This window comes from Siniperca chuatsi, linkage group LG19 (assembly GCF_020085105.1).
Source record: "Siniperca chuatsi isolate FFG_IHB_CAS linkage group LG19, ASM2008510v1, whole genome shotgun sequence".
Lineage (NCBI taxonomy): Eukaryota > Metazoa > Chordata > Actinopteri > Centrarchiformes > Sinipercidae > Siniperca > Siniperca chuatsi.
The window spans coordinates 1,354,365-1,381,616 of record NC_058060.1 but is presented as its reverse complement, the minus strand read 5'-3'; the positions used below and the strand labels follow the sequence as shown (position 1 = coordinate 1,381,616).

Genomic DNA, 27,252 nt, shown 5'->3' with positions numbered 1-27,252 from the left:
GGAATGATAGCCATAGGAATAATAATGACAACAATAGTAACAGAGCCAATAACAACAACTGTAGCAGCAGTTGTCGAGCAGGAACACGGGGGTAGCAGGCAGCCCACAACCACAGATCCAGACTCTGCAGCTCCGGAGGCAGAAATACCTGCTGAAAGTGACAGAAGGAGAGAGAAGAGAAACGAGAAAGCACAAAACTACGGGAGAGAGAAGATGTCGAGTTACTTACATGCAGTAATGGGATAAAAATGCATACAGATGGAGAGGGAGAGGAGAAAAGAGGTGCATCATGGGAAGTCTCCTGGCAGTCTAGGCGTATAGCAGCATAACTAAGGGATGGTTATCTGCCCAATTTTTTGGCGACAGGCTGTGGCTGACGAGAAATGGCTGATAAATTTGATGCATTTGCAGAATCAGTTGAGTGCTTACTGTTTCTTTGCAGATTCCCCATTTTTCTCACTTTTTCTATTACCTATCAAGACAGCAATTGAGAAAGCTACCAGCACACAGGACCTGGTTTGTCCTGGGAAGAGTCATGAGTGCCATTAGCCTTGTAGCCTGGACCTGGCAGATATCAGTTAGAGCTTGCTGTATTTTTTTCACAAGCAATTGGAAGTGCTGTGCTTTTTATCAGGGAGACAAAGGATAGTTCCGGTGCCATGGTGGGGGCTGAGGACTTAAAGCCAATTGTGGAAGTGGAGGCTGAGGGGCATTCATTGTAAAAGTGCTCCACCCACAGCTTTGGTAAACAGCCTGTGGTAGTTCATGGTTGCACCAGCAGTGGGTCTGCAATATAACTGGCATTTAGCATATGCAACTAAAATGCATTAGCAATTTAGGTTCCCTGGTAACACAGCAGGAAGTAGAGTGACATTCATAGCAGAGGGACACGTCAGGGTGTGGAGGAAGGGTGTACAGACCCACAGACCCAGGTTAATGTCTCATCTTATACTTCAAATCAGCTGTGATTTTTTTCAATGTTAAACCATGATCATCATCTTCCCCTAACCTTGATTGTTTCCAGTTAACTAATCACAACCATAATCATGCTTGAGTTGCTACTAGCAGATATTGAGGGTCAAACAAATGTAAAGCATTGGCCATTAACATTTTGCCATGTAATGTGTTTTTGATATGTTAATAAAAATGTTATCTGAGCAGTAACACATTTCTCCAAAATCATAATGAGCTAATGCACAATAGTTGCATATGAATGTAAAAGAAGGGTTAAGTTTTAACCTTGCTTGCAATTTCACTTCCATATTTGTGGGTTACATAGTCAGGTTAAAGAGGATTTAAAGCTGTGAAGTGATGTCACCGCATCCCCATAGGTAGTGAGTTAAATCTTACCATAATGAGAATGATGGCCCAAACTATCAAAATAATACTACTAATAATATTTAATTTTCCTTAGTTATGGGACACCCTCGAGGGATTAAGGTGAGGAGTGATGATACACAGTGTCCCCGGTTCACGTCCAGCCGTCAGTCCCCATCCCTCTCTCTCCCCTCATTTTCTGTCCCGTCTCTACTATCAGCTATCGAAGAAAGGCATAAAATGCCTACAATGAAAACAAAAATCCTTAAAGAGCAAAAGACTCTTGCTGACTTGAAATATGAAAGGTTTACTTTTGAGAAAAAAAATTATCTAAAGAAAGATGACATCCAGCTCTCTTTTTTACTACTTTGTCACGTTTTGTGTGTACAACTGAGTGTAACACTATGAATGCCTTCTTTTCAGACATGCCCTAAAGTGTGCGCCGTTATCCCAGTTTTAATGAAAATCACATCGCGCCCCGCCTTATGACAGCAGGCTTATCACCCTACCTTTGAGTATTGCCATGTGGGACACCTGTTGCTTTTGGATGTGTTTAGATGCAAAGTTTATATAGGCTATTACTAAATTGTTTTCCCAGTCATAATTTGGTGACAAACATACAAAGCTCAGGACTCTGACTTCAGAGATCAGGGTTCACATCCAGACTCCTGTCTGTGGTTAGGTTTAGGCAACACAAGCACCTTGGTCAAGCTTAGGGAAAGATTGTTGTTAAAGGTTAAAAAAACATGTTGCGTGCCAAGTCACTGTGGAATTTGTTTGTCTTAAACCAGACCATGATCTTTCAAAAGTTTATACAGTGCAGTAGTCTCAATAAACAGATATTGTATCACACAATTGGATAATCTGTCAGAAAACAAATGAAATTTTCCTCATGTTGATGGAAAACGTCAAGATATATTTCCTGTTGCAAATTAGTTGCATATAAATGTAATTTCTGGGAGACAGGGTTGTCAGATGACACTTTATGTATATTAACTAGTCCATTTCAGGCATACCCTGGCCTTACCTGATTCTTCATCATTAAAGGATAGGTTCACAATTCTTCAAGTCTGTCTTAAAACACTTTTCAGGTGCCCGTTTGAACATAGAAACAGGTCTTGCTTGCTATAATCATCCCTCTTGTTTATACTGACCCTTAAGAGATCCCTTCATAATGCGCTTTCAATGGAAGTCATGGGGGACAAAATCCACAGTCATCACTCATACAAATATAAATATGAAGTGTATCTAGAAGAAACACAAGGCTTCAGCTGTCTGAGTGAGACAAACGAAGTACTGAAGCGAAGTTAGTCTTTTTAGTACAACATTCCCTCATTTTATTATTATCCCTCCACTGCAGCTCAGCATGGAAACACTGTCGAGGGAAACACAAAGACGTAATTTGTAATAAAAAGGCTGTAACTTTGGAAGATGTCCCCTTCTTTTTCAAGCCTCATAAGCTTCACACAAATGTTTGAATACAATTGTGCATAGAACATGGCCAGTGTGCACAGGAAGCCTGATAACAGCAAGCAAACCCTGTTTCAGTGTTTATATGGGAACATGACTGTTGTTTTAAGCCAGACTTGAAAAATTGTGAACCTAACCTTTAAGTCAATTTGCTGATGCATTCAACTAAAAGGTATGTTAAGGTCTCCCTCCTCAATAAAGAGTTTTTGTTCTGTTTAGAATTGAACAGGAGTGAATATATATTAGAAAAAAACGTTTTAAAACAGTGTGTTTAGTTATGGCACATGCTGGAAACTGAACAGATGCAAAACTAAAAAATGAGCACTCAAATCACCAACCTTTTGCTATATTACCAGGGCAGCTGTGGCTTGGTGGTAGAGCGGGTCGTCCACCAATGGGAAGGGCGGCGGTTCATCAGAGGGCTGTGCCTTCGGTGTGCGAATGATTAGTTAGTTTCCTTGAACTGATGAGCAGTTAGCATCTGCCATCAGTGTGTGAATGTGATATGTAGTGTGTGAAGCGCTTTGAGAAGACTAGAAAGGCGCTATACAAGTACAGTCCATTTATCATTACCGGCCTGCCTCATGTCTCTGGCAGTATCAACACAGTCAGACACACACCCACTCACATTTACACAGATACTCATATACAAATACTCATTCATTTACTGGATGTGATGAAACATTATTGAAATGATTGAAACCATGCCATTACTGTCATGTGCAGACTGCTAATATGCAGTGGCTATGTGCAGTATTTCAAAGCTGGACTCCAACTTTAGCGTTAACTGTTCGAGGCGTCAGGCTAAATGGTTTCATAATACACACTATAACTCAGCCTCTTCACAGGGACAGAAACATATTACTGTCCTTTTCAGCCAGAGCTATTAAGCCTGTCATATGACATCTATTACAATACTAGTGAATGAGATTCACAGAATCTCAAGGAAAGGTTCTTCCAATGTCAGCTCTCCTATCTTTGAAATGAAGTCATGGATTGAAAGGAATAAAGACGGAGAGAAGTAGGCCGTACTTGAAGTGACAGACAGGCACCCAGGAAGTGAGAGGGAGTTCTTCAAGTAGCCATTTGCTGCACGGCCACAAAATGATGGCCCCAATTATATATTAGCAGCCTGTGTGCACAGAGGCAGTTGAGGAAAGCAGGAGAAAAATAACCCTACTCACACTGTTGTAATTAAGCATTACAAACAAATTACGATATCTTGAATAACTCACACATTACTAGATTCATCTGTAAAGGCTGCTTCTCATCTGTGTTCACTTTATAATCATTTCCCCTTGAAAATCTACTTGCATCTTTTCGAATCCGATCGAGTCAGTGGAATCACCATTGTGTAAATGCTGAAAAAAGGCAGGCTTGTAGTTTGACAATGAGAATGTTTCTCCCTGCTCTGAACAGCCACAGTAAAACACCTGCCATCATGTTCTGATCCTTTTTTGCATCCCACTACCTTTCCAATGCCTCTCCAAGAATTCTGGGTCAGATTTACTATAAGAAATTGACGTAGTGCAAACGTGCAATGCAGTTCTCAATGACTTACCGCCTGAATTCCCAAGGCAGCAGTGGATCACGCAGTCAGCTCCTAGACGGAGACGGTCCAGCAGCTCAGAGTGCAGCAGGTGGAGGTGCATTAAACACTGTCAGTGCCTTATCACAAGGCACAATGGTTGCAGACTGTAGTGATTTTACAACACAATCAATGTGACGTTCAAATTCAAGTTTTATGAACATAAGCTACAACTCCAGACCTCTGGTTCAAAATACATGTTTATTAATGATTGCTCTATTTTTCTTTAGAAGAAACAGATTTAGTTATGGCTCTATATTCTTTAGTTTATTTTAGATAACTGATATGGTGCAGGACACGTTTATGGTTAAGCTACTCTATTTCTGTCACAGTTGCTTTTCCCACCACAACCTTCCTTGTGGCTCCTGTAAATCCCATCTCTGCTATAGAATTTTCTGACCATCACAAATTGCTTTACTTATATCCAGCAGAATACATCATCAAGTCTGAAGTGACTGTTTGATAAATACACCTAAAAATATGTTCTGGGGCAGAATGCATAAAAAAAAAAAAAAACAAACAAAACAAAACACAGTACAAAAGTAAAACTGGCACTCTGTATCTTTTGCTTGTCTTTGTAGTCTTGATGCAATGAATCGTACAGATGAGGACTGCACACTTACCGATAGTCCCTCCTTCATGGTGTAGCACAATTGCTGTGTAAAGTAATAACAATCGTCAAGATGGAAAGTTGCAAAAATTGTCAGGCGCGGCAACACTGACGGGTTGACCCAGAGAAAGAAGGTTCAGAGGCTGTTTGATGGTCTGACAAGCACTTTGTATGAAGTATACTGAAGAGACTAAAAAGGTGTAGTTTAAAAATTATGAGCTATCTGTATAATCTACTGTCTATCAGCTACTGATATTGTGTATCTTTACAGTTAAGAAAACTTTATATGAGATTTGTAAAGCTTCAGTTCATGATCGATGCCATCAGCCTCATTTACTTCCAGCTCCTGACAGAAGGAAATGGCTCTCCTACTGTTAAGATATACCAGGGTTGGACCCAACAGCACGACTAGACAGTGGAAGTGAAGTAGCAGGTTCCATTTATTTAGGAAATACAATGAGGAACCAGGAGTGTGGAGGTAATGCTGGAAGCCGGTAGCCTGGAGTCAGACGGCGGAGCGACACGCGCCTGGGGAGAGCAGGCAGGTGGAGGCAGGAACAGCGGCCCGAGGTGGAGCAGATGAGAGCTGTAGTGAGGCCCGCCTGGGGCCTCCCAGGCAACTTGGAGGCAGGTGACACAAACGTACCTGGCCACAGGGAGTCAAAGGGTTAATATGGCGTTCAGATATCATACAGGGACATCACTAGACAGGTCCGTCAGCGGCCGAGGAGTAATGCCGCGTAGGTAAACAGACGATGTGGGGAAGTCTGGGGAGAAGAGCCGGGTAGATGTACTGCCAGGGGTTGATTAGTGGATGGAGAGCAGGTGAGCAGCAGCAGATGGGTAGCAGGTGTGTCAGTCGCTGACTGGAAGCTTCTGGGAGGCCGGTGCCCCGCAGCACACACACCCATACACACAGGAGGAGACAGACAGACAGAAGCTGCACCATGACACCTACACCTTCAGCAGGCTCATTTTCTGCCTTTTTAAATTGGCTTATTAAAGAAGTCAATTACTAATCATGACTAAGTGTGTAGTCACAGATCTATTATATTTCTGTGTCATAAAGGGCAGGAAGGGGTGTGTTATGATATGCAGCAGAACTGAATGGAAAAATGTTATTTCACTAACCACTGGTAACCTGTGGCCTTACTGACTTTATTTAGACTGGATTATCTTTCCAGCATGTAAGATTTTTTTCTTAAATGAACTTCCCTGGGTTTTTAAAAGTAATTACTTAATTTCCTTTACAAGGCTGGAAAATCTAAGCATACAAATTGGCTTTTTATTTCACATTTAGCCAGCTGCACCTAAAGCTGTGCTCACACTACAAGAGTTTTGGGCCGATTCCCCCCTCCCGACAATCGGAGGAGAAATCTGGTCTGAGACCGTGGTCGGTACTGATGTTCGGCCCAGGTTATCTGGTAATGTGAGGGGTTTACTGATCCAGTCTTGAACCTCCTGACTTGCTAGCAGACTCATCCGGACTGAACATGTTAAAATCTGGATGATTACGTCAGTACTTTCCGAACAGGACCACAATAGCCAATGAGAAACAAGTCTACAAGGAGACAGTGACACTGACGGTGTTGCCAAGCAACGGTAAACATTCTAGCCCTTGAGGCTAATATTAGCTAGCATACTAGCTACTGTTGACGTATATTAAAATCTCACCTCCAGTTGTCTCTGAAGAATAGACGACCCGTGTTGGCGTCTCCTCAGCCATTTCCTCACCCAGACTCGCGTTCCTGCTTTTGTTTCTTCTCACTGTAAATCATTAACGTTACCAAAGCAAATTGTTGCAGCACCTCCGTCTCAATTTTTTGTTTTGATCACGTGTGATCACTAGACCACGTGGGGTGGTGTATTGGTCCGTCTGGCACGATAATTTTAATAACATCCTGCAGTGTGTGATACGCCATTATTTTCAAATCTTGTAGAGTGAACATGTTTGAGATTAACATGTGTGACGTTTCTCCTTATGTGCGTGATGCAACCCAGTTTCACAGTCGATTAAAATTGAAAACTCCTGTAGTGTGAGCCCAGCTTAAGTGCGCAAGTGGACAAACTCTTTAGCTATGACCAACAGCACTCTGATTTACTGCAATGCACCTGAGACTAGAGCTGAACTGTCATGGTCCGGCTGGCCTCCTCCTCATTCCCTGTGTTTTCCCTGCTGTTTTTCCCCTCCTTGTGTTCCTATTGGTCCCCTGTTTTTCTCTATGTGTGTGTGTCTGTCTGGGCGTGGCACTCCATTGCTGCTTCTGCTGCCATCACCTGCACACCTGGTTCTCCCTCTACCACCTACTTACCTCGTGGTTTAACATGAGGTAACAACAAGACTAAGGTACTTGGCTGTGCCGCTTTTACCACTGAGGCAAACAGAACTATCTGGCAAAGACTGGAGTGAAGAGCCAGGGTATATGTGTATATATATATATAGCCCGTATGGCAACCTGTGAGGATTTTTATTTTTAATTTTTTTTCCCCCTCAGGATTTGTCATATCGTTATCGCAGAAATACCTTGAAATATCGTGATATTAATTTAGGGTCATATCGCCCACCCCTAATAGAGACTATTCAGTTGCATTTAATCTCCTCTCCACACTCTCTTAGGTCACACATGGCTGGAACGTGTTGCCCTGGCCAGCTTATGCAGTAAGTGTTTTCTACCTCCTGTTTTGAAAAGTGTAACCACACTTGCGACCGCTTTCAGCTCACCATTGCCCTGACTCAGTAGCCCTTCTTTACACAGATCCCGCAGTAGTGCCGTAAAGAGCCGTCATTATGCCTGCTTTGTTTTTTTTATGCTTAACCAAACAATGCCGGCATAATGCTGCCCTAGTGTGTGATTTAGATAGCAGAAAGTAACCCCTCAACGTAGGCTGAGCTGATCGTCATAGCAACGCTATTCATGTAGTTAGGAAACAACACACGGGAGCTTTATTTTGATCTTGAAAAACTGCAACATATATTTACTGACAAACTCTAACACTGTACATTTACTTCACTGCTCACCTTTTCCTCTGCAACGCTCGCATTCACTGTCACACTCTGTCGCTTGCTCTCTTGTTCAACCGCACACTCACTACTCACACACATGTCCCTGTGACTTGAACAAGCAGCAGGGGTGTCGTAGTCTCTCTCTCTCTCTTTCTCTTTATACTTTACTCTCTCACCCAGATGCACTCTCAGGTACTGAAATTTGGCACTGATTGATTTAACATGAATCGGTACTCGGTAGTACCGACTTAATTCAATAGGTACCCTTAAAAGTACAGAGTGTGGTACCCACCCCTAGTGAGGATAGACCCAGAGAAGATCAGAGCAGTGGCAGAGTGGCCTACACTTACTATACGCAAGCAGCTGAAGCATTTTTTGGGTTTGACTTTGTGACTGGGTTGCCCACTTCCCAAGATAATTCTGCTACACTCAACATTGTTGACCGCTTCTCTAAGGCAGTACATTTTGGGGCTCTCCCCAAATTACCTACAGCCCGTGAAACCCCTGATCTCATGGTCCAGCCCGTCTTCCGTCTCCATGGCATACCTCTGGACATCGTTTCCGACCGTGGACCTCAGTTCATCTCACAGGTATGGAAAGCCTTCTGTCATGCTCTGGGTGCTTCTGTAAGTCTCGTCTAATTTCATCCGCAGACCAAAGGCCAAACAGAGAGGGCTAACAGGACTTGGAAGCTGCACAGCAGTGCTTGAGCGCCACCAATCCCTCCTCCTGGAGTTCCCTATCCTTGGGTTACCAACCTCTTTTGTTTCTTTCCCAGGAGCGTGAGATAGCGCTTCCCTCAGTCCTGACACACCTCCGTTGCTACCATGGAAAAATGCCAGTTCTGCCTTTCTCTATTCCGCTGAACATGACCGGCAAGTATGCACCAGGTCAAAAAGTTTGCCGTTCATCAAGAAATATCCCACTTAAGACCAACTCAAGGAATATTGGTCCCCTGTTTGTTTGTTTTTCTGTGTGTCTGCCTGGGCATGGTGCTCCATTCCTGCCTTTGCTGCCATCACCTGCACACCCAGTTCTCCCTCTACCACCTACTTCCTGCACACCTGAGACTCATCCACCAATCAAGACTCTGTAGTATACCCGGTTCTTCACACCAGTCATTGCCAGATAGTTCCATTTGCATCACGGCCAAGTACCTTAGTCTTGTTGTTGCCTCTTGCATTTGAGTCCAGAAATCCCTGTGATCCCAACACTAACACACAGTTAAACCTGGTGGGCAGACAGTACAAGGAGAGGGGATAACTGATTAATCTTTTTTGAGAAACTTGCTTTTTAAGTGTCTTCAGTGGTAGGAAAATATGTGCAAGTCCTGTAAAAAATGTTATTATTTATTCTTATTTCATTTTTTTTCAGGCAAGCCCGTTCAGTTTTAACCTTTTTATCCATTGTTCTCTTACATTACCATGTGCAAAGTACCAGTATCCATTGCTAGGCCTGGCTGACACACAAAGGATCAGGGAAAGGGGGAAAAGTCTACATTTTACAGCTACATGAGACTTCACATCAGTGAAGCACAGAATTTGGAAGTGGCTTTGACTGACCTAAGGATACATAACAGCATCTTATGGGGATTTCTTTCATTGGACATGTCTGCCCTTTCATTGGAAATCTGTTATTGGGCAGCTGATTACTGCAGCTGATCTAACACATCAGGCTGCATTGAAACTGCAGTATAACAACACTGCATTTAAGTCAAACTACCAGCCTGGATAGACTGACAAATGTTGTCATTTGTTCTCTTCGTCGTCTAATTAAAATTATTGGATTGTTGGTGCTAAATGCAGGTCTAAATTAAGGAACCGTAAAACCCCTTTTCAAACTCTTCCAATGTTTCTTCAGTAAAAGGCCTCTTTTCATTCCCTTATCTCTTGTTTTGACTTTAACATGCATCTTGGCTCACAGTCAGGTGCAGGAGAATCTGTGATAAATTACTTTTAGCCTTAGACAGAAGTAAAATTTTTCTTTTGACTGTTTATCATAGTAGAAGCTTGCCTGTATAACAAACTGCAGGCTATATTTAGAATGTTATCTGTTCTCATTTCTCAGTCACTCTGGTCCTTCAGCAATAAACAAACTTGATTTATCTGTCATTTTTTATCGTCAGATGTGAACCAGTTAATCAGTGTGTAGGGCTATAACAGCTGTGATGTAGGCTATGATCGCCACTTTTTAAAAAAATGATGTGTTTAATGTGCTCAAATTGGAAGTGTGGAAGTTTGTTGATGAAAGGGTGGCATCTGAAAACATCATAGACAATGTGAGCATGTGAAATATACTTACAAATTGAATTATGGTTTAATTGATATTTAAATTGTCTAAAAAGAGGTGTGTTCATGTATGAATCTCTGGGAAACTGCTCATCAGACAATATATTTTAAGGAACAGTATGCACAGACTAATACTTTACATTCTGTTGCCTAACCAGTTGGGCAGGATATCACATTATCAGTGCAGGAACAGACTCAGAGGCAATAAGCTGCTTCAGAGCAAGTTAAGGCCCATTGGCAGGGGATCCAGCTGTGCAGCCGTCATCAGTAACTGACTTTGCTTCAGATGGCGCCTGAGAGGGATTTAGCTACTAAGAGAAGAGGCTCACTGGCTGATGAAAGGGCATAAAAGGCATAATACTCTATGCTGAATCAGACTATTTACTGATTTTTAGGTGATGAGTAACATCTTAAAATCAATTCTGAATTATGTAAGAAGCAAATGCAAGGAGGCTAAAACAGAAGTTATGTACTCTCTTATCTTAGCACATGCCTGTTTTTTAGACCCGGTTTGATGAACTCTTGAGTAATACATACATGGTTCTCTTTGGCTTGTTAGATAATCCTCAGTCGCAAAAAGCTGCAGATTTGGTTGTGGATTCAATACAGTTCAGTTCAATTCAATATTATTTATATAGCACCAATTCATAACAGAAGTTATCTCATTGCACTTTTTGTCAACACTACTGTCAATCCTTTCACATTACAGGGAGCTATTGAACAGTAGTTGTTATTGCTTGACATTCAATCAAATGAGTTGCAACATTTGGGCTTTAGTTGCACATGCAGGGATCATGCCTAGATCTATACTAAAATGGCCATTATGCTAGATAAATTCTGGTTTGAACTCCTCAATTAACTGATCTGATTCCCTAAATGAAGATTACAGTTGCTCAAGGGGAACTCTACACCTTTTACACATCAGTGTATTTCCAGGTGTTGGGGAGTAGGCCTACTACTGCATAGTAGAAAGCCCTTTGTGAAAAAAGCCCTTTGTGGCGCCAAAGGGGAGCTGTGTGAAGTCTGATAAATGTCCTCAAGTCACTCGAGTCAGCATCAGTTGGGGCTGAAGACTACCAGTTTGAAAATGAAAACAAATCTGGATGTGTTGAGTCAGAAATAAGTGAGCTTATCAGCCCGCTGTAGCCCGCTCATCATATCTACTTAAGGCTAGCTGCTTGAGGCTACATTAGCTGCTACTAGCATGACACACCTGAATCTTTGACCAAACTTGTTTTGACAAGGAAAAAGAATGCATGGAATAAAAAAAGACGATATCTTCTGTCCATTTTGAGCCTTTTTGTAAAAACTGTCCATCTTGAGTCTGACACTGTTACAGGAGTGCTTTAGAGTGAATACAAAATCGATGGAGCACTCTTTTAATGCCGTCCGTCAGTGGTGATACATGGGTTATTTGGTCTGTTTCAATGATCACCAATGTGCACCGTTGATGAAATCTGTTTCTGAGAACATTTGTACATGACCCAAAAAAAAGCAGTGATAATTTCACTGCAATGTTCATGGGAATGGGAATGTTGTCTTAGTTATGTTTTATATTACCGTGCCAGACAAAATGTTCATGTTGAATATATCTCCAAAATGTTCTCAGCCAAAATATTTCTTTTTATATGTATAAGTCTCGATACAGCAGCAAATAATGTGTTTTGCAAAATGTCAAAGTATACATTTTTAAATGGGACATCTCGAGTGACAAAGACGTTTGTTAACATTTGTTATAAAATCTCAAAGACAGTGTAGTCATTAAAGTGTAACTTAGGTTCACTAGGCAGCCACACAGTGCGAAGGTAAGGGACCTGTCTTCCACTTTAACATTCATGACACTGATTTGTTTTCAGTCCCTGAAATTGTCCCAAAACAACCTTGAATTGATTTGACAGCAGGGTGTCACTCTTACGTCCTCCTGTGTATGCAGTTCACTTCCTTCACTCATGCCCCTATGGCAACCTGTGAGGATTTGAAGGAGAAAGGAGGATTTTGCTGGAGGGGTTTCCATATTGCATGGCACTTAGATTTGGAACTGCAATACAATACACAATAATTTCCTGTAGACCCTAACACACACACACACACACACACACATTTTTCAACAGCTATGATTGATAGTGAATTGGAACTAATTTGTTTGTTTACATGTAAGGAAAGTGCTCAGGAGAACAGTACATGCCTGTCCCCGGTTCTATAGTTTAATGAGGCAGGCTTCACTTTCTGTCAACACACATTCAACACTCAATTCTCTTGGGCTCTCTTTTTTTAATCAACACACCCACTCACTAATAGCAATGCAGCACATTTCCATAACTGCCTTCATCCCGCTTCATATGTCTCTCATGTTGGGTTAAACTCAGTGCTTTGTATTCACACACTTTAAGGTGACATGATCGTTGTTGTTGTATTCAGTCATTGACAGCTATTCTAAGCCCACCGCAGTAAATTTTTGGCTGATATGCCAATATGATTTTCTTCCAAAGCCTGTGGGGTTCGTAAATCCCACAACACTGAGAGATGCTTAGCATTGATGGATCCACACAAACACATTTCCATTCCTTTGGGCGTTTTGTGGAACAAAACAATCAAGCAGGGTTAGAAAGTCACACGGTACATTACAGTGACGGATTCCTGAAAGCCCAATAAAGACCCTTACATCAATGCCAGTTTCAATTGATTACTTTTAATGAGTGCAAATAAATAATGAAAACACACACACACACAGACACTGGCAAGCAACAGAGACTTTAGTAAAGTTTAATGTCCTTCAATTGCTTTGGCTTTGTTGAAATGTCTTTGAGCAGAATTGCTTGTTAGCACTGTACCAGCCACCAGATCCCAATTGCACAAATAAGACGGTGTCGGAGGACATTTCATCCCGTTAAGTCAGACGTACCGGTCAGCATTTGTGAAAGCATGCAGGAGATTTGTATTAATTTCTGGGATATCTAAATTAGCCAGAATAATACAACTTTTTCACGCAGAGAGAAAAGCAGATCATAGACTTTGTTTAACCTGTTTGTTCGGGGTAAGGTTAGCAGAGTAGGTTTGTTCTTGCTCTTGTTTCTCAGGAAAAGTGCTGCATAATCATAAAGAGAGACACATTCACACCTGATAGTTTATAGCTATTTGATTTGTTGTCCCACAGACCCTACAAATGGCAATGCCAATTGATATCTGGCTGTCCATTCATCTTTGTCACACTTGGGTCAAGAGCAAATGAACTCAACAATGACTGGTCAGATTTCTGTTAAATTTGGTATGGATATTCATGGTTTTGTTCACCATCACCTGACCTGTAATTTAGTGTCACAATCTATATCTAAAAAGTTAAGGGCTTATTATCCATTAATTAGGCAGAGCACTGAAGTCATGCTTGCATTAGCTGATTCATTCATGCTTCACAGTCACTGGCTCATTCATCACCTGTTTGACTACCAGCTGACTAATGACTAGTCCAATCATGTTCATGTAGGTGTACAACGTGACTGTTTCAACCTGACACTATACTCTGCCGATACCTTCTTACCAACAAAGTTTGCTCCCACAACTCCCTCCACCACCATAACCTTCTCTTTATGTGCTAAGCGGTGGCGTTTTTGATTTGTGATTATGTGTTCATGGAGGTGTTAAGTCGGGATTAGTTCTCCCAGCAGTCATCATTGCTGTTCAGATTCCTTGAGAGCTCCCTAAAAGAGCAAAGCCTTTTCTGTCAATTTATCTGTATAACAATTTGCTATAAATGGTCAATTCCTTGACTTGTCTCTAATTGAAAATGAGCCAACCCTATTGATTTGAGACTGTCCTCACCAAAAAAATTACATCATTGGTTGATTGTTCAAATACTTAACCTGTGTTTTCCTTGTACTACCTGATAAGGACTTCCTGTGGCCATATGAATGATGATGTTGTCCCTCAAAAGCAAATGCTTAAGTAGAGTGATGCTGTTAAACTGCCACAAAACCTTGTAGGGATGTAGTCTGGGTGGATGGATGGACTGCAGGCAACACAAACAACAGAACACACCTCACACACACAGCAGGCCCTGTTAAAGCAGGAGGGCCATCACACTGCTGTTTGCATCCTGTTTCCAACCAACAGTCAACTTTGGTTTCTTTTAACCATAACCATGATCATTCCCTAACCTTAACCAAGTAGATTTAGTCAGCTAAGCCTAACCAAACCTTGACCGTATCCGTGCTAGTCCGAAATTGGCCATATGGATACTTTTTGTAATGTTTAGGAGGGTACACTTTATGTCCAGATCAGAAAATGTTTACATGGCTTGAGCTTCAAGTTTTGTTCTCATAACAACCATCTCCATGACAATGGAGCAAATCCATCCCCTTAGCAAGGACATGAGATGTGTTAGAAAGCTTTGGAAACAACAAGTAAGCTGGACCTTTATTGTCAAAAACCTTGTATGTCCTTACGGTTGGAAGACTTGTCGGTTGATTTTTGGTATGTAATAGCCCTTGCATCAAATTACCACTTGCACTCAAGACATTTTAAATCATAGTAGGCTGGTTGCCTTGGGATTTGCTGATCACAATTATAAAGAACTTTACTGTATGCATTTAGGAATTTCTTTTAGGCAGATAAAGTTGTTGCTCAACAGCACCCTTGCAGAGTTGTTCAGAGAGACAGCACTTCTTGTTTCCTATTTTTCTTGCTAAGATACTTCCAGTCAAATCCACTTCTCTAACCTTTAGGCCACTGCCTCCCCACGGTGTTGTTATGGTTAGATCCTCCCAATTTTATCTGATGTACAATGTCATCCTCGAGGTGTGAGGAAGCAGTTGAGAACACATTACCTGCACCATGCAGTGCTATCAGTGGGGTGCTTTGCATTAAGGCTGGAATCTCGCTCAGCATGTATCCTGTCTCTACAATGTATGCATATATATCTCACTGTATTCTTTTTTCCTTGATGGAAGCATATAAAAAGATGAACAAATCTTCTGTGATTCATCAACACTTCCACAACATATTTGAATATGCAAGATTGAGACAGACTTAGTCATACAATCATTTCTATCTTCCCTTTTTCTTTGCAATAGGACCAGTGTCCTGATTAGAGTGCTGGAAGCAGGCTGGTGCTTTGCCCTCTCTTTGCCTGCACATAAATAACTGTGTCATTGCTTGCCGAATTAGCAAACATGGGCACAGGGTTAATTTTGTATTGTCGCCTGTCTCACTTACCTTCACTCTTCTGAATTCACTGATTAAGTAAACTTGATTAGCTGAGCCGCCGCTGCCAAATTCACTCTTCAATTCCAAAGAGGATTTTTTTTTCATTTTCCATTCCTCTATCTTGTCTTTCAAACAGATGAATGGAAGATCAGATTTGACAGGCCCATTTTTACCAACAGAGAGGTAGCTTCCTGTATTCAAGGTTTGCACTGATGAAGGCTGACTGCCAAAACCAAGAGAGTAAAACCTATTTGCAATATCACCTGCAAAATGCTACTCTTTATTCCCCTCAACTCAAACATCACAGGAATCATTGGGGAGGGATCTGGATTGTTTTTTTAGGAAATGATCTAAGTCAAAAACTTTTGCTTAAAAATATACAGCAGTTATTTTGTCTTGCATACCTCTGTGCCTTTTTTTCTTTGCTCATTTACGCTACATATAACGTTCATATACCAATACATCTGTAATGTTATGCAGTAGCTTTTTCATAACATTTGCGTACATTTGACACATTTGTGCCTTACCTTCTCCTACAGTTTAATTGCTACCAAGACAACTCAGATGCCAAATTGTGTGTAAATCTTTGTACATGGGTGCTGTGACTTTTTTATTGATAACTGTTGTACATTGTAAATTATTATTTCCTCAACACCCGTTTGATGACATGCACCTTTTATGAGTTATTATAACTTATATACGACATTCAAGTCAATGGAGGCCCATTCAGTCCCAGCATTTAAAACTCAAGACCATACACTGGAAACGCCATTCAAATTTTTAAATGCTTACTCATGCACACTGACTTATACAACAGTCAAAGTCATATGCTGCAATGCATCAAAGCCTAATGCTGAAGTGTTTTAAAGCTCACATTCTTTCCCATAGCATCTATGCCTTGTAGGGACCACTGGGACTCCACAGATTTGCTCATTTATGTGACTTAAACTGAACTTTTATTGAAACATGAGCCATTGAACTCAATCTCCTACAATCCTCCAGACTTCACACCTGTGTATGAACTCTGGTCAGTGCGACCTATGACCCATGATGTCACCAGGTCAATAAAAGGATCAGCTGGCCATTGCCCGCTGTCTTTCTCCTGGACTCTTTCAATGCAGCTGCCTCTGCCGTGCAATCTGCTCGGAGCACAATCGAACCAAACTCTCTCTTTCTTACTGCAGCGATGCAAGAGCCTGCGTAAGTCTCCTGCAATAAAGTTTAGTTTGCGCTAGAGGCTACCACAAAAAGCCTGCCAGCTAACTTTACATGGTATCAGGAGCATAAAGCAAGTTAACGCCGAGCTGTTACAGTAACAGTACTCTCTACTTGCAGACACTGCACAGCAAAGACTTTTCCACATCAGAACCACAATTCTTTCCAGCTTGGCTTGTCCACAACAGATGAATCACAGCTAACAAGTAGTACGACAAAGCAACTCCACGTCCTCTACGGACTGGTAACATACCTTGGCAATTGTATAGCAGAGCACACAGCTAAACCCAGTACTGCTTAATTTAAATCAACATTACATTGGTTTGGTTTCTCTGAGGTTTATTGTTGGGATCAGTTAGGTTATTTGGTAGCCACATGCTAATTTGATGTTATTTAGTACTAACTCTTTTAACTTGGCACTGTTAGCTTACAAATCACACACACATACTTCAATGTGGCCTTAAACACAACCACATACAGCTGAGAGGAACTTAAAAGCTCCTGCTTCACATGCTTTCTTGTTTCTGACCATGTTTGTTCATGCTTGGGCACGCAAGACATACGGAGGCAGAACAAAGAAACACACACGCATTCTTTCTGGCATGCACCCAGACCTGCGCACATGCATGCACACACACACACACACGTTTCATCTTGTGTGTTTTTGCTTTTAATATCTTTTTAATAAATGCTTGTGGATATACATGCTGGGTTTTTTTTATTGTTGCACAGTATGTGCAATGTATCGCCAACCTCTTCTATGTTGAACTCCGAATCCTTCAATCTACTTGCTATTGGTGCTAATTCTGGTTATCTAGTTATCCATTTAATTATTGATTGGAGTTCCAAATTGATAGTTTAGTGTATTCTATGAGACTAAATTAATTAATTGATCAGTTTTCTCTTTAAGAGTGGTGACCCGAGGTGAATTTAACACAAGTTAAATTCTATTAATAATAATAATAATAAAATAATAATAATAATGATTATATTATTTAATATAAATGTTGATGCCATTTAAACCATAATTCCCTGCAACCTTGGCCAATACATTAGGCCAATTTTATTATGATTATAAAGTCATCCAAAAATCCTGCTATTCAGCAGCCACACAGCAATCACAGGCATTTTCCTCAGGAAATGCTTAGTTTTATATAACTGGCACCCCATTCTGTTTTTTTCCATTTCTCCCTCTCTGGTTAGTTGCATAAATGAAGGGCGGATTGATTTTGAGTAACATTTAGCAGTACTATCAAATGAAAAGTGATTTAGCTCACACAAAAAAGTAACTGTCTTCCGAGTTAGAAACTGGGCCAGTTTTTGGCATTGTCAGCACTCTCCCTAGCTCCCTCACTATAAAGCTCAGCATGTTAACAACCAAACAGATGGAATCCCTCAGTGTTTGAATTTCATCTGTGAAAATGGTTTATTTAAATATTATTCTGATATCGTCATTATAATACAAACTGTTGCAATGTTCCAGTACAGAAGCCTCACACAATACCAAAGAAAAGAGAACTATAATTCATCAGAATTTTTGACAGCTCAACAAACAGACAGGACTGCATTGAAATGAAATACATTAGAAGAAACAAATACATCTAGAGTGGCTGAGTAGAGTGGCATATAAAACAGAACAGAAAGATGGTTGTGTAATGTTTCTGAAATAACATCTCTGGATGAAGGGACTGCTGCTCTTGCCGTCACTGTGATCTGTGTAAGCAATTCAGCCTCCATCACAACCCAAACTCATGACTTTTTACTAAGCATCATTTCTCATCACTCCGATCACAATATCAAGTTAATTATCTCTCCAATCTCTCCATCTTTGTTATTCAATATGTTGCGAGGACCCACAGTCAAGCGAGTCCCCTAGATGAAAGCTTTATAAAGGAGATGTTTCTAATATATATAGTTTTTTTTTTGTCAAATACATTTTACCCAAGTTCATTTTGAAGAGATGAAAACCCACTTTGGACTTGTTAACACTTGAATATGAGTACATGACACCATTGTTACAGTACAGAACATCACTGGCCTCTGCCTTTTTAAATGGATTTTTAAAAAAATGTTAACATGCTGATTATTTCATTTACAAGTTGTACAGATCTGTAACTTTTTACATGAGGGTTGGACAAACCGTCCACTCACACTGTGCACACTCTCTCCAAAGTGCTTGGGCACATTTCCAATACAATCAACATCCAAATCCCATTCTCAATCCCTTAAAATAAACTGTACTTTTTCTGCAGAATAAACATTCTGAATCATATTACATAACATGTCTCACAGCAATCGATTTCCAGTCACAGCAGAGTGGCATATATATGACAGTGTTGCTAGATTAACTGTCCAAATACACCCTGAAGCTATTTGGAATTTGAGGGATTGGACAGGGTTGCCCTCTATCGCCCACACATTTTGTACCCAGGCTGGAAGCTGCTGATCAGTAGATGTCCCTGGTCTGATCCCAAAGCATGGCAAGCTCTGTCAGCCTTTGAACCTCGTGCTGAATCTACAAGTTTCCCTCCACAGTTCTTTGGGAATGCAGGACAACTATACAAGGAGAATTTCTGCTTTGTCTGCAAAGCAGAATAAAAGCTTGAACGGAGGTGAGTATTTTGCTTTTTGAAAACACAGCACTGTAATTGTTGGCAAGTACATCTGTATGTTGTGTTTGAATGTTAGATTATACCATACAACACATGAGGAACTACATAATCATGCTTCATGTTACCTTAAGTTGGTGTAAATTTTGGGCATCAACTGAACAAAAAATAGCATGTGCTTAGGGGTCAGTGTCTACCAAAATAAAATATTGATCTCATTGCAGGGCAACTCGTTGTGGATAACATTCACTGACAGTATGATTCTTCAGACATAAATCAACTACTCTATTACTCGTACATATTTCAGTTTGAATTGGAACATCTGCATTTCTAATGAGTGGTGCACAATTTCCTTTTCAGCTCGAAAGTTAACAACAACAAAAGAATCCCATTTATTTTAGAGGTTATACTGTCTCACTGTGATGATCTAGTTGTTGCACTATGAAACCAGGAAACACCTTTGTCTGTGTTTGTGTCAGATTGTCAAAGCGTTTTGCTTATAAATGCTCTGCGTTGAAACACATTTCTATGATATATCATCTGAAACTAAAGCTAAAAATATATTACTATGAAATATAAGAAATAAGATTTCAACAAACCTAACTTAATTTACCCAAACATGGGTCATATACAGTGTTGATGATAAGCAAGTCTACTCTCTATGTTGCACTGCATCTCATGCCACCGCCCAGCCACTCATCTACCTGCAAATGTGCAAATGTGTGTGTTTGTGTGCTGGCATCAACATAATGATTCAGAGTGGGTAAAGACGTATTCATCCTCTGTAATAATGAGACATACCAGAGACATACACAGTAACTGAAGCATGCCATTTAAAAATGGTGCAGGTCAATTAAAATGAATAATCCAGTGGTCACATATCAGGATTTTGAATGACTCGTAAATTGTGACATCCTTTGAATTCCTACTGAAGATGCAATACAAATTAAACAAGGAACAATTTTGGGGGGGGGTTCACACCAAAGCTAGCACATTAAAATTAACCTTAATTCAACATACTGTAACACTGAACTATATGTGGTGACTTGTGTAGCTCAAAAACTCATGTTCCCCCCTTTTAAGCCTTCAGACCAATAAGCATGCACACATGTACATGTATCAACCACAAGATGTAAAATTACGCACATTAAATCATTTGGATGGCAAATATAGCTGAAAGAAAGATGAGTAATTTAACCTTTTTTAACCTGATGGTTAATGTTAACAGTCTAAATTAACATGTACTTGAATTTCTTATGTCTCTTTGAGTGCCTATTCACAATGAAGTTCCATGGCTAATATGGTGAGTGTATACAGCACATACAGTAATTCTAGGTGTTTCAAATAAAACGGATACCTATCTAGAATCATATATATATATATATCTATATTACACAAATGTAGATTCTCCTTTTTTCTTGTTCACTTTTGAGCAATGAACACATGAACTCAAACAGCTAAACCATAAGAAAGTCATTCTTCCACGAGAGTTATCCAACAAGATACAGAGTCCATTTTCACACCAGAGCGTTGCACCTCAGATGGTGTCGAGTCGACGTCTGTACAAAAGGTAATCCAACTGCTTAAAGGTGACTGACTGGTGACAGTGGCTAATAACAATGTGCTGGGTGCAAGAGCAGTAGTGGCTGGGAAATGAGGGCCATCTGTGCTGTCCGCATGGTGGTGGTGGTGGTGGTGGTGGTGGTGGTGGGGTGGGGGGTGGGGTGGGGTTAAAACAGGCAATTTTCTCATTCACTTTGAGAGCAATCAGAGAGAGAGCGAGATCTGGGTGCAGACCATGTCAGTTCTTCAAATTATAACAAGGCATCCCTCACCAAACCACACGCCAGAAGGAGCACAGCCAGTCCATAGCTGGATGATATTCTCGTACCTGAGAAGAGAAGAAACAAAGGATTACAACATTTACAATGAACATTCCATTTCCTGATTTAACCACTGCTTAATGAAAAATGAAATTATATATAGGGGTAGGCGGTACGTAACGATAATGTAAACACTCCTATGATCGTTCTAGAGGGCATGGACAAAGAACGTATTTTGTCATTTAATTTGGAGGACTTGTTTCAACCTTCACACCGTTACATACTTTCCTCCTCACGACATAAAATGCACACTACTACTTACACCTCTTCTGCATTCCACATTTTACACCATAAGGTTACATTTGGTCCATAAGGCTGCCGTCAGCTACAAAGCCTGTGGACACTGCTTGGCTGCAGAGCAGGTTTTAAAAGCATAGAGTCATACACATACAGTATGTAGAAAAATACACGATGTATTTGTACACTATGTCAGACATTATTAGACCATTAAACATTCATCATTCACTTTCATCCATCTTGTGACTCAACAGGTTTTGATGAGTTACTTAATTGACTTTATTGTTTTCCACTATTTCTAAGCAGAAAACTGGGAATATGAGTTTCTTATTATTTGTAACAAAAGCAGTGTACACATGTGCATAGCTTGAATCTTAATGTGAAGATGGTCATGCCTTGATTTACATATTCATCTCCTGAAACACATACATCATGCAGAGGCCGCTCAATGTGACTACAGAATTGGAATTAATGATAGTGGTGCAGCATTCATACAAAACTGACAATGTCTAAAATTTGCTTGTGATGATTGGACTTAAACTTACATATTCCTGCATGAATGCCACTATCTGTACCAAAGAAGCTACAAGTGTAACCCCCCTTACAGTAAACAGCCTTTGAACTGTTATGAAAAGGATTTACATGGAACCCTACTGTTGCCTTGGCCCTGGCAGCTGTGACTGTTTACTGCATCTGACATGACTAACAACTGCAAACCAGAACACAGCCTCCTCTGCCTACAGTTTGATTCGCCTGCGTCTCCGAGACATCGAACCTGAACTGATGAGAGCAAGGTAACAGATGACAACTATACAATCCTATGCAGCAGAATTCCTTGGACAAAAAATAGTTTACTCTCCATCAGCAGAAACAGACAAGGAAAGGATTTGAGAAAGCCAGAGCTCGAAAGGACGGAGATGTGAGAAACAAGAGCTGTAAGAAATAGTAATTCTGTGAAACAAGGCAGGGCTTGAGAAATAGAAAATGAAATATTCACTAAGTCATATTGACATTGACTAGATTCCTGTGTCAGACCGGGCGATGGGTCTAAGAAGGGAATCGTCCACGGGGACACTTTGTTCCTTGCGGCCCAGCTCAGGATTGTCTGGGCTGCTGGGAGTTGGGGGATGAAGGGAGGAATGGTAGGGGGGAGGGAGGACACAGATGGAGGGCTTTGACCCTTTATTCCTCCCCACCACATCTCATTTGGCTTGAGGTGATCTAGAGAACAGGAGCGCCACAGAGGAGCAGCAATCACTCTGGGCCAAAACATCCTTCACACAGAGAATAATTAATCAGGCTCCAGCTAGGAGTCAGAAAAAGACACAGGCGCAGAGAGACAGTACATGGACATGATATCAAGCTTTTTATAATAATCTACTCTAACAGCAAAACCACCGTTAAACAAAAACTGAAAACCACTTAAATATCTCGTGATCAATGTGACCTTATCTCATTCCTTCTTTTTTTCGGATACATAACACCAAGCAGGTTTTTCATGAGGGCCCTCAGGAAAGTGTGAGACCCTGAGAAGTTGCCAAGCTAACCTATGCAATTCTGAACATTTTGCACCATTTTGTGGTACAGTCATGAAGTCACATATCGCCATGTAGTGGAGTTGTAATGCAAAGCTACTATCTGTCTCTGTGATTCACTGTATTCATTTAAAGAATAAGATTTTACCAAATCTTGGCAAACCATGATGAAAAGTCCTGCTGCTTTGGCTCCTTTGGCTAGTTCCTGTTAGCACTGTAGAGACAGCAAGCAGCTGGACTACAGTGTTGTGTGAGTATCACAGCTGATGGATCTTCTTCCGCTGAGCCATAGAGCTCCATTGTTGTCCAGAAACTATTAAAACACATCGGTGTCCCCACCAAATGCACTGTTTGCTAAATAACTGTTTGCCTAGCCTTATTATTTGACCATATTCATTGTTGCAAGTATACTAGACATACTAAAATCTAGCAAAACTTGTTTGATTTAATGGTTTAAACTTGATCTAGAATGAAATTTTCTTATTTGATACCAAACTAAATCAAGTGAATTTTTGTTGCTGGCTGATCTCACTTTGGCACCTCTATCGAGAAGTATTCATCAAAAAAGAATTGCATGTATTTGTATTGGTTTACACACTGCCATGTATGGCACTGGCCTGCTCATTGGGAACAAATGGGGTACAGTGTCCTCCTCCAGGACACTTTGACATGCAGGCAGGAGGATCAGCTGAGCCTTCCCCTGGTCCAACTGCAGCAGAGCTCTGAATAGTGTGGAGTGAATGGTGGACCTGGAGAAAAAGTAAACATTTCCTGAAACATTTCAAGTTGATCGTACTAAAAATGTATTGAAACAAAAACAAATCTAACCATCTATTTTTGTCAAGATACAAAGAAATCCAGAAGCAATACTGTTCATCGAGGCAGGGCTACCAGTGTCATATAATGACCTCCTTCTGGGTATGACCCAATATCACGGGTCATAGCACGCCACACAGCTGTGCTCGCCATTTCTTTAGTGTGAATTCTGACATCTTCCAGATGTACTTTTAAAATCTGTTGAAGTAACTCTAAATGGTGCTACACTCCTTCTAGAAACTGGTGATCAAGCCACACTTGTACAGAACAGCAGGGAGATTGTTATTCATACATTATTGATTCGCTGTTGAAGTGGTTTCTATTGTTTTACTTGGTATTTGCAAAGTAATTTTTCAGTTTGGTTGTCTGAGAGAACACAAACAGTAAAAGAAGGTGCATGTAGATATGATTTTATCAGGTAAAGAATAACTGGAGGAAGTGTAGCTGTAGCTGAGAAATCCAGTCAAAATTCCCATATACCATCAACACACCATCTCCATTAATATGCAAAGTCATATAGCGAGATGCTCCAAAACTCCAAAATCCAGTCAAACCCTATTTTTACTACTGGTTCCCAACCTTTTTGGGTTGTCCCCATTCTAGCCAGGAATGTCTACACACCACCCCTGATAGCAGGTTGCAGGTCTATGTGTTGAGAGCAGTTTAACTACTGACTGATGTTTTCTTCTGAGGTTGTTTCATTTTACACTTAAACACCTCAGCATTTCACAAGAAAAAGCATTAAAAGAAAATAAACAGAATTTTGACTAACAGAAATAAACAAACAAAAATACTGATAGTTCAACATGAAAATGAACATTTATTTGCGGTGGATGTTGGAGATAATCTGTAAGTCACTCTGAATCTAACTGGGCACCTTAATTGCCTCCATGAAGTGTGTGGCCTGGAATCACCAAATGGCATATGAATAACATGCCAATGTCTTAAAGGACCAGTGTGTAAGAGTTAGGGGGATCTGTTGGCAGAATATGGAATATAATATTTATGAATATGTTTTCATTAGGGTATGATCGCCTGAAAATAAGAACAGTTGAGTTTTCATTACCTTTAGAATCAGCCCTTTATATCTACAGAGGGAGCGGGTCCCCTTCCACGGAGGCCATTTTGTGTGTTGTCACGATGCATTTTTTACTTTTCGCGTGTCATTTTACGCCATTTAGTCTTTAGCAAGCATACTAAAGGTAAAGGCACCTTCTGTGCTCCTGTGCTATTTTTAGAAAACAACAAAGGAAGAACATTTGTGAATTATTGTTGTTTCTGTACACTACAATGCATTTTAATTGCTGAGGAAAGAAAAATACAAAAAGAATCCAGCAATACAGCTGAATACACAAAAAACTACCTTTTTGGATGGCAGTAGATGTATTATTTAATTTTAATTTATCCTTCACAGTGGCTAAAATGATCTCCACCCACTTCCTGTCATAGTTTTGTTGACAAGGTCACAATATCTTCATTTCACTATATAAGTCATTTTGGATGATTTTTGCAGCTGAATTCTTACTTGGTTATTCAGCTGAAAGAAAAGTAAATGCTCTATGGCAGATATGATTTGGAGATGTCTGACTTTTATACAATGTCTCAGGTGTAGAACTGTGCATGATGCCTCTTTGAGCGTGCATTTTCTCCATGTATTTTCCTGGATTTCCTCCACAGTCTGAGGGCAGTCAGTCTACTTATCTGTAGACATAATGAGTGAGAGTATCTGTCTGAGCTAGCAGAGACCTTTTCAGGCTTTCTCGGTGCATGCTGGGATAGAATAGACCCACATTGAATACTCTTCATTCTGTCCTACTTAACCTAACACAACACTCCATATTTTGCCAAAATGTTTTTGGCTCGGTGAAATGGTGATGTAGAATATCAATTCCAGGCCAGCGAGGCAGTCAGGTTCAGTGAGGCAGGGAGGTGAATCACCACAGCACCTCCACAGGGAGCTCAAAGTGGCTTAGTGCCAGTTCCATCTATTCCTGCTGATCCCTGGCCGGCTGACTTGCTAGCTGACTGTCTCTTTGACTGGCTTGCTTACTTGCCTGGTGGCTCTGTTATAAAACCTGCTGTCTGATTTGCTTGTTGACTGATACACTCTCTAACTGAGTGTAATGCAAAACCCTTTTCTAAATCATATAGTCATAACTGCCATGAGGAGCATGCAGCTGATCAGGCTTAATGTAACCCACCAAGTGGCAGTTTTACTTATCATTCAGGCTTCTTTCAGTATCACTGTTTCCATCCTCAAATAAAACATACTGATCCTATGAATGTTTCAGCTTTTGTCAACATCCGGTTTGTACCTCTTGTGGTGGAACTAAGTACATTTACTCAAGTACTGTACATACAAACTTGATGTACTGTACTTGAGTCTTTTCTTTTCATGCCACTTCTTCTACTCCACTAAATCTCAGAGAGAAATATTGCACTTTTTACTTCACTACATTTATCTGACAGCTGTAGTTACTAATACTTTAAAAATTAAGATTTTTCAGTATCAGAATCAGAAATACTTTATGATCCCCGAGGGGAAACTCTTTGTTACAGCTGCTCACTGTCACGTCAGTGCATGCAGGAAGCGAAGTACTGAGCAAATCAGAATATAACACACTATAATACAGGTAAGATAGATTAAGTACCAAAGTGGGTATAAGTATAAAATTAAAATAAGTGTAAAGTACAAAGTGGATTTACCAGTTGATGATAAGTATGTACGGTATAATAATACAATGTAATAAACAACTGCAGACAAAACATATGGAGAGCTTATAAAATATCTTGTTTTGTTATATATTAAACAACCAAATAATATATAGAAGTAGCGCAGAAATGATTAGTCGACTAAGTAATTGATAACTATTTTGATAATCGTTTAATTAAGTCATTTTGCATTAAAAATTGCCAAACATTTCATGGTTCCATGCTAATTTTGAGGTTTGGACTATTGGGTGGACAAAACAAGCATTGTTAAGGTGTCACTTAGGTTTTGAAAATAGTGACAAATGCCCCTCACAATTACTCAAACAATTAATTGATTAATTTAGAAAATATCAAAGCCATAAAAAAATAATTAGATGCAGTCCTTTATGAACTACAACATTAAAATGCTGCTTACACATTATTGCATGAGTAACAATAATCTAATGATATGATATATAACAGTAATAGTAACAGTCACAGGGGACATTTTTCTGCATTAAGTACTTTTACTTTTGATACTTTAAGTATATTTTCCTGATTATACTTACATACTTTTACTTAAACGTGCTAAAAGGAGTTTTTAACTGGTTATGAAACAGTCGCAATTTAATACTGATGCCTCTATATGACTTACATAAACAAACAAGACCATCAGCGAGAAGACTGGCTATTTCTATGTACTGTATGTATTCTAAATGCCTGTCAGCGGCTCGGATTCCCCGCAAAAGCAGAGGAAACTATTTACGGCACGCAGTTTCACAGGCAAAGT

The 27,252-nt window shown here is 40.2% G+C and overlaps 2 protein-coding genes across 2 annotated transcripts in view; one reads left to right on the top strand and one right to left on the bottom strand.

Moving 5' to 3' along the window:
• LOC122867068 overlaps nt 1-10,798 on the top strand; it is a 44,753-nt gene extending 33,955 nt beyond the window's left edge. Inside the window, exons 3-5 of the mRNA XM_044177439.1 lie at nt 7,603-7,644; nt 8,482-8,579; nt 8,768-10,798. Of these exons, the coding sequence (XP_044033374.1) occupies nt 7,603-7,644; nt 8,482-8,579; nt 8,768-9,085 (458 nt within the window). The 3' untranslated portion in view covers nt 9,086-10,798. The remainder of the gene's footprint in view (nt 1-7,602; nt 7,645-8,481; nt 8,580-8,767) is intronic.
• A 7,294-nt stretch (nt 10,799-18,092) lies between these two features.
• vstm2a (V-set and transmembrane domain containing 2A) overlaps nt 18,093-27,252 on the bottom strand; it is an 81,606-nt gene continuing 72,446 nt past the window's right edge. Inside the window, exon 5 of the mRNA XM_044176767.1 lies at nt 18,093-21,191. Coding sequence (XP_044032702.1) covers nt 21,115-21,191 — 77 coding nt within the window. The 3' untranslated portion in view covers nt 18,093-21,114. The remainder of the gene's footprint in view (nt 21,192-27,252) is intronic.